The sequence below is a fragment of the Pleurodeles waltl genome, chromosome 10 (assembly GCF_031143425.1).
Source record: "Pleurodeles waltl isolate 20211129_DDA chromosome 10, aPleWal1.hap1.20221129, whole genome shotgun sequence".
In the NCBI taxonomy this organism is placed as follows: Eukaryota; Metazoa; Chordata; class Amphibia; order Caudata; family Salamandridae; genus Pleurodeles; species Pleurodeles waltl.
In genome coordinates, this window is record NC_090449.1 from 409,880,698 (window position 1) to 409,889,319 (window position 8,622).

An 8,622-nucleotide genomic window follows, 5' to 3' on the forward strand; every position below is an offset into this window, starting at 1 on the left:
AGCGTTTCTTGGAGCATGCTGCGGTTGATACGAGGTCAGAAGAGTCTGAAGTTGTTGCAGAGGATTCCTGCTGGAAGCCTGCAAGCAGAATCTGAAGAGAACCCACAGGAGAGACCCTAAATAGCCCTGAGGGGGAATTGGCTACCTTTTCAGGGATGGACCTATCAGGAGGGGCCTCAGACGTCACGTGCTGGCACTCGCCACTCAGAGGCCTCCAGAGTGCCCCCACACCTTGCAAAGCAAGATGGCTGAAGTCTGATACACACTGGATGAGCTCTGGGCACCACCCCTGGGGTGGTGATGGACAGGGGAGTGGTCACTCCCCTTTCCTTTGCCCAGTTTTGCGCCAGAGCAGGGGACAAGGGGTCCCTGAACCGGTGTAGACTGGTCTATGCAAGGAGAACACCATCTGTGCCCTTCAAAGCATTTCCAGAGGCTGGGGAAGGCTACCCCTCCCCAGCCTGTTAGACCTATTTCCAAAGGGAGAGGGTGTTACACCCTGCTCTCAGAGGAAATGCTTTGTTCTGCCTTCCTGGGACTGGGCTGCCCAGAGCCCATCATGGCAGAACCCGGTCTATGAGGTGGCAGCAGCTGTAGCTGCAGTGCAAGCCTCGGAGAGCTGGTTTGGCAGTACTGGGGGCCCATGGTGGAGCCCCCAGTATGCATGGAATTGGCTCCCCAATTCCAGATTTGGAATGGGGGGGACAATTCCATAATCTTAGACATGTTACGTGGCCATATTCCGAGTTACCATTGTGAAGTTACATATAGGTATTGACCTATATGTAGTGCACAGGTGTAATGGTGTCCCCCGCACTCACAAAGTCTGGGGAAATGGCCCTCAACTATGTGGGGGCACCTTTGCTAGTGCAAGGGTGCCCTCACATGTAGTAACTTTGCACCTAACCTTCAGCAAGTGAAGGTTAGACATATAGGTGATTTATAAGTTGCTTAAGTGCAGTGAAAATGGCTGTGAGATAATGTGTGCATTATTTCACACAGGCTGCAATGGCAGTCCTGTGTAAGGGTTTGTCTGAGCTCCCTATGGGTGGCAAAAGAAATGCTGCAGCCCATATGGCTCTCCTGGAACCCCAATGCCCTGGGTACCTATGTACCATATACTAGGGACTTATAAGGGGGGTCCAGTGTGCAGATTGTAATTGGTAAATGAGGTCACTGGCCTACACTGACAAATTTTAAAAGCAGAGAGAGCATAAGCACTGAGGTTCTGGTTAGCAGAGCCTCAGTGACACAGTTAGGCACTACACAGGCATACACATCAGGCCATAAATTATGACCACTGGGCTCCTGACCAGCAGGATCCCAGTGAGACAGGCAAAAACATACTACATACAGGTAAAAATTGGGGTAACAAGCCAAGGAAGATGGTACTTTCATACGGGCAGTCTCAGCGATTGATGAATGGTGTTGATGACAAACCCCAAGAAGGCCATGGGTTGAGACTGGGTAGTCTACTTGTCATTTATGATGGATTTCAGTTTCTGCAGAATGGAGGTCGTCATCTGGAGCTGTTCTCTTAGGTGATTTGAATCTTGATGCATGAGGAGAATGTCTTCTAGATAGACAATAAACCTGATTCCTCTCAACCTTGAGCCATTCCATGGCCAGTCTCAATATCTTGGTAAAGCACCAAGGGGTGGAAGAAAAACAATGGAAGGCATGTGAATTCTTAGATTCAACCTCTCCATTTGAATTGAAAGTAATGCCGAAGAGGGTGAAAAATGGAAAAAATAAAATAGGCGCCTCAGAGGTCTAGCCTTACTAGCCAGTTGTCCGGCTGAAGAACCTCCCTGAGCTGATGCTTCCTGTTGGAAATAGCCCTTTTTGCAGGGTTATCCCCAAACTTTTTGCCTTCTTCCTACTATTTTTTCAGGTCTGTTTTTGCTGGTTTATTGTCTCTGCACACTTTACCACTGCTAATCAGTGCTAAAGTGCAAGTGCTCCCTATAGAAATTGTACCGTTGATTGGTTTATTCATGATTGGCCTATTTGATTTACTGGCAAGTCCCTGGTAGAGTGTACTACAGGTGTCCAGGGCCTGTGAATCAAATTATACTAGTGGGCCTGCAGCACTGGTTGTGTCACTTACATTAGTAGCCCTGTAACCATGGCTCAGACCTGCCACTGCAGTAATTCTGTGTGCAGTTTTAAACTGCCAATTCGACTTGGCAAGTGTATCCACTTGCCAGGCCTAAACCTTCCCTTTTTATACATGCAAGCCACCCCTAAGGTAGGCCCTAAGTAGCCCCATTTGGCAGGGTGCAGTCTATGTTTAAGGTATGACATGTACTGGTGTGATTTACATGTCCTAACAGTGAAATACTACCAAATTAGTTTTTCACTTTTGCTATGCCTATCTCTTTCAAAGGCTAACATAGGGGCTACCTTTAAATGACTTTAAAGCACAGATTCCCTTTGGCAGCAGATGGAAATATGGAGTTTAGGGTCTCTGAACTCACAATTTAAAAATACATCTTTTAGTGAAGTTGGTTTTTAGATTGTTAGTTTGAAAATGCCACTTTTAGAAAGTAGGCATTTTCTTGCTTAATCCATTCTGTGACTCTGCCTGTTTGTGGATGCCCGTCTGGGTCAGTTTGACAGTTGGGCTGTTCACACCTCTGCTCTAGACAGTGTCACAAAGTGGGCTGGGTGTAGCCTGCATATCCTGATGAGCCATCTGTGCTGGAAGTGAGGGGAGGAGTGGTCACTCACACCTGAAAGTACTGTGCCTGCCCTCACACAGTGCAGTATCCGACCCCCTGGTGTGTGTCTGGGGCTTGGCCTGGCCTGGACAAGGAAGGATCTTGCAAACACTTGAGACTTTGCTTTGAAGTTTGCCAACTTCAAAAGCAGAAAGGGGTATAAGAAGAAGATCCAAAACATCAGACTTTGTATTTTTGTGGAAACAAGAGAAACCTCTGCCCAGGAGAAGAGCTGAAGGAGGAGTATTGTCCATTTGCTGTGTTGCTTTGCTGGACTGGCCTGCAAAGAGTGCAAATGGTGAACTTTGCTGTCTGTCCTGCTTGAGAAAGATCTCCAAGGGCTTGGAGTAGAGCTTGCCTCCTGTTGGAAGTGTCAGGGACACCAAAGACTTCAGTTTCCTCGACCTGCAGCACTGGGAACTGTGTGTTTTGTGCTGTTTGAAGAGAAGAAACCACTGCCCCGCTTCGCACTGTGACCCTGGTCTCACTGCTGCCGTCATCCGACAACTTCACAGAGCCGTTGCACGCACTGTGACCTGTGGGCCCCGCACTCTGGCATCGCCTGCTCACACCGCAGCCTGGGCTTCCCTGACGACGCTTCTGCTGACACGGCACCGCTGCCTGCACCGTGGCCTGTGGACACTGCTCGTGAGGAGCACCAAGCACTGTCCCGCACCGCAGCCCTGGTCCACCGACGCCAGCATCATCAACTCCAGTGTCGTCACCAGGCATCCCTGCCTGCTCCGTGGACACAGGCCACCTGTGGACACCGCCTGTGAGGGTCACGAAGCACCGTCCTATCCTGTACTGCTGGCTTGGGCCTAATGACGACAGCGCTCTTGCAACCGCGACGCCACTGCCTGCACTGTGACCTGTGGACACTGCACATTACACCGCCTCTGCTTCACACCGCAGCCCTAGTCTCACTGACGCCGTCAATGAGATGCTGCCTGCACTATGACCTGTGAGCACTGCACTACGCATCGTCCCAGTTTGCACCGCAGCCCAACGCAATCCACGCCAGCGCGCCTGACTTCATCAGCCCAGAGTTCAGTCCGCAAGGCGTGTGACTTCAAGGGCCAGACGACTCCCGCACCAACTCTGGAACTGACGCTGCTCTCTGGAGCTCACCGCGAGGACCACACCCCCCTGCAATTCCAAGGGTACTGGTTGCGGGTCTTCCTGACATCGTAGCTGGTCCGCGATGAAGCGGCTGGCCTGAACTGTTGATTTTGTTGATCACAACGCCGTGATGGTCCAGGTGGAGCTATCGACTTCAAGAAACAATCTTTGAGTACATCTTGCAAAATTCATATCTTTAACACTGTATGTTGGATTTTTATCGTTCTGGTCTCGTCTTACATAGATACATATTGGCTATTTTTCTGAAACTGGTGTGGTGTCCTTTTGCAGTGTTTTCATTTATTACAGTGTGTTATGTGCAAATGCTTTACACATTGCTTCTGAGATAAACCTGACTACTCATGCCAAGCTACCAAGGGGTTGAGCATGGGTTATCTGTACGGGTATCTCCCTTATCCTGACAAGATTGAGGGTCACTACTTGGACAGGGTGCAAACCGACTGCCAACTGGAGACCCAATTTCTAACACTTCTCCCTACATTTTTAAGTGTTGATATACCACCCATTTGTTGAAGGGTCTCAGGTTTATGACAGGACAAAATCTTTTGCTCTTCTCCACCAGGAATTGGGTGCTTAAAGTCTATGGGGCATAGAGAGGTGATGGTTATAGCTGAGTACTTACCTCCCGATCTATCAGCTGATCAGCATGTTGAGAAAAGATTGAAGACAGGCAGAAGAATCCTCTGCCAAGGGAACCTTAGAAATTCTATCTGGAAACCGTGGACTGTTTAAAGAACCCATGAATCGCCCGTTCTGGCTCTCCAATAGGGGAGGAAGAAGTGTAACCTGCCTCCAACCCATGCTGGGGAAGATGGGCACTGCTTACTGCTAGTTTTTCCCGTGGCATTGGCAGCATTTCTGAACGTACCATTGCCACCTCTACCACTCCCAGAAGCACGGGAGGTGAAAAATCTCCGTAATGTCTTCTGGTCCTGCCACTGCAGTGATCTCTTGGTGAATAGTTTGTGGGTAGCTGCATTGTAGGACCAGCTCGTTGAGTGCCTCCCTGCTTCTCTTGGCACCACAAAAAAACTTTTGACCAAAAAGCTTAAGATAGTTGCGCCTTGTCCAAGGAGGTAAAAATAGTAACAAATTTGGAGAGCTCCTTAATAAAAAGTTGCTCGAACAAACCTCCGTCTGCCACCTGACCTGCTTCCAGTTGGCCAGCTCTCCCAACTTGGCATCTGTTTTGGTCAAGAATGATCTCCTGCATTTCAAGGCAAGGGCACAATTGGTGTTACCCAGGAAGCAGAGAGTGCAATGGGCCCACCCCGAAAGGAAGTCGAGGTCAGTCAGATTACCAGTTTCACAGGATTCCTCCTCCATATTGAGGATTTTCATAAGGTGCCCCAGAACATCCAAAACTTTGTCCCAAAAGAATTTCCAGAAGAGGTCAAGGCCCTTCTTCTTTACCTTGATGTATTAAGTTATGAATGTAGCCATCTTGGGCTCTTTCTCTGTGGTAAGCGCTACTTCCCTGCCAAAGATGGCCTAGGACATTCCGCTCCTAGTCTTCCCTGAACCTCCTGATCAAGGGATTTTCTAATACGGCTGCTCACATAATGAGCAACCTTTTCTGCTGGGGTCTAGTCTGAGGAACGAGGGTCAAAGATATGATCAAGAACCTGGGGTTTGGGGGAGCGGAAGGGGGCTGGCAGAGAGGGGAGGACAATCAACCCCGTGGTTTTTGAGTTACCAAGAACGACGTATCTGCAATGCTTAGGGCCGCCTTCCGCGCTCCATGGTCTTCTGAGGCCTGGTTCTTCTCCAGAATCTGCATTGTCGGAAACTTCCCTCGCATCTCCTGAAAGGTCGGAAGGAGTCCTGGAAGGTATTCCCAGGATCCTCTGCTGAAAGCCAGGTGCAGTCTTTCGAATTCGTCAGAAGGTGGAGGGTTCTGGTGCTCTTTAGGGGACTAACTGTTTACTCCCGGATGAGGACCGGAGCATTTTCAGGTCTTCCAGTAGCGGAATGGTTCCCTCAGTTTTACTGTAAGGATTAACACTTGCATTGGCGGCTGGCAGCAGAAGCTTATTAATGGGCTCTAGCGTGGAGGAAGTAGCCCTTCAGAAAGGCGTCCAACACATCCCCCAGCCCTTCACTGTGGGGTAAAAATACCTGATCTTCCTCCACTTCCAGTACTTGCTCCTGGGAGTGCTCCATGTTCTTATATATTCAGGGCAAGGAACACCTATAAGTATATTGTATGAGGGAAAGGTCAGGCTCGAGGAAAACGTGCCGGATAAAGGCCAGACTTGCTGGAGAACTCCACGGTCAAGGCCGACAACTGCAGTTAATGAGCAGAGATTACAGAGAGAAACCCCTCTGAAGACACGTAAGGAGAGTCCAGTGCGCCCACTGTCATGGCTCACTGCATCAGCAAGCAGAAGCGCGTATCAGCTAGAAGTGCAACCTCACTACGCACATGCCCCCTAGTGGTGCTAGGGTATCACAGCAGCAGCGTGAACTCCTAAGTCACTGCCTCCGTGGGCCCCAGCGTAAATGTCTTGCTACCTGCTTATTCAGGTTCTCAAGCCGCTCAAGAAAGTAATACAGAGCTCCGTTCGAGTTGAGAGCTCTGCCGCGGGCCCACAGGCTGGAGCGGGAACAACCCTGCTCTTGTACACAGTAAGAGCAGTAGTACTGTGAGGGGGAAATCAGATAAATCAGATCAATGTTACGCTGCAGAGAAAAAGCAATTGCAGTTACCAACAATATAGAAAAGCTGTCAGCGATAACATACAAAGCACATATCTAACAAAGCAAGAAGGCAATCAAGGAAAAGCATGTATCTGGCTGCTGAGCAGCGAAAAAAGAGTAAGTCCTTTCCCTGATGATGTCCAAATGGTCATAGGCACATGGCCATTGGTGGATTGGGCTGTGCTTTCTTCCTAAAGACTCATGGTAAATGTCATCTTTATTCTTGCTTATAGTTTTTTTAACTGGGCTGCTGAGTTAAAATAAAGAAGGAGAAATACCTCTGGTCCTGACATAGAATTGATGGTTGTGGCTCACTCTTAGATGTATGAAGTTGGTATGTCCAACATTAGTGGTTCTGTTTGCAAAGCAATACACTGGCACTCAGAAAAGCTTAAATACAGCTTCATTATATTCAACACAGTAAACTGCCTTTTTGTCTTTTTCTTTCTTCTAGGTATTACTTCAAAAAGGTCAGTGATGAGTTTGACTGCGGTGTGGTGTTCGAAGAAGTGAGAGAGGACGACGCAATTCTTCCTATTTTTGAAGAGAAAATAATTGGGAAGGTAGAAAAGGTTGATTAAATCCAAAAGGCTGCAGGCTTTGGACACACAGAGAAAGGCTGTTTGCACACAGTGGCAATTCATGTGCACACCACGATGGTACCGTCTAAAGACAAACAGGATATAATCAGAATGGCGCTGGTGGTGTGGAAGAGTTAAGAGACTGAATTGAAGCATGGCTAGTAGATTGGATCACAGCTTCCTCTACTTGAGGGCGTTGTTCCAAAGACTGTCGCTGCAGGGACATAATCTTTCCTCCACGATCCAAACACAGATAGCCTTCTAACACTGAATCCTGACTGTATTGTGATGTTCTTTGTACATTGGAATTAGGGACTGTAATATATCCTTGTTTACTAAAGCTCCTATTTTTGATATAATAAAAGGAGGAATATTTACAAATGAAATAGTGCTCTTATGTAAAGATCTAGAACCAAGGTGTAGGTCGTTTTGGGTGCACCAAATGTGTGAAACCCATTTTTGACATACAGAGTTGGCCCTTTCTTTCAAGTATTTAAAATGTTCTCCAGCTGCTCAACTTCCAAATTGGCTGCATAGCTCCCCTGTTTCCTTCTGCTGCTGCTTTTTAGACCGAGTTTGCAACAGTTACTTCGATTTTTGATGTAACATATTGACTCCACAATATAGCAACCCCTCCCCTAACCTTAACTGAATGCTTCTAGGCATTCAAGCATTTTTCCACACGGCAGGGACCCAGACTCTGAGTACTGTACATTGAAAGTTACAAGTAGAGCCAGAGGCTCCAATGTAGTCTGCTTGCTAGTGTAGCAATGCATATATATAATTTCACTTATAAAAGCAAAGGTTACAGGAACGTAATAGTTAGGTTCAGATCTTACATGCACAAAACCTTAAAAATTCAGCTGTTACAGTTAGAATGTTTTCAAGTAACTATAACTTGTAACTATAACTTGTGCCCTAAGTTAACTAGGACTTGCACCCTAGCCATGCAGTTTTCTCATCAATAATTTTACTGCAAATATTAGTGTTATCAATGATGTCAGACAATGTCATGAGGGATGTAACATCCGGGGTAATTAGCAGTGCATGGTGGGGACGTGAGATATAGTTACGTTAGGGCATGAGTTATAGTTACTTGAAATACCTCTTACTACAAAAGCTGAATTTCTATGGTTTTGTGTATGTAAAATCTGATCCTAACCAAAATGTTCCTGTAACCCATGTTTTTTTTTTTTTAGTGAATTTGTAAGTTTTTTTTTAATTACTTTATTTCCTAACTATAATGTCCCTGTCCTCCTGCCCTCCGTTGCCCGATTCAATGCTCCATCATTGTCCCCCTGCTTAGCCTCTGTGTTTAGCTTTCTGACCCTGTCCTCCTTCCCCCTGCTCTCCGATGTCTCTGTGCTTGCCGTAGCTCCCTTCTTTTTGCCCACCATGTTCCATGGACCTGCCATTTCCCCTTCTATCTTCTGAGTGTTGTGTTCAGCTGCCACTGTCTCTCCATCCTGCTCAGC

General features: G+C 47.4%; 1 protein-coding gene across 4 annotated transcripts in view; it reads left to right on the forward strand.

Moving 5' to 3' along the window:
• The window catches only part of AXIN1 (axin 1), a 345,962-nt gene extending 338,413 nt beyond the window's left edge, over window positions 1–7,549 (forward strand). For all 4 annotated transcript variants that reach the window (XM_069210655.1, XM_069210657.1, XM_069210656.1 and 1 more), the window contains one exon: window positions 7,021–7,549. In XM_069210655.1, the coding sequence (XP_069066756.1) occupies window positions 7,021–7,147 (127 nt within the window). In that variant the 3' untranslated portion in view covers window positions 7,148–7,549. The remainder of the gene's footprint in view (window positions 1–7,020) is intronic.
• Window positions 7,550–8,622: the final 1,073 nt, after the last annotated feature.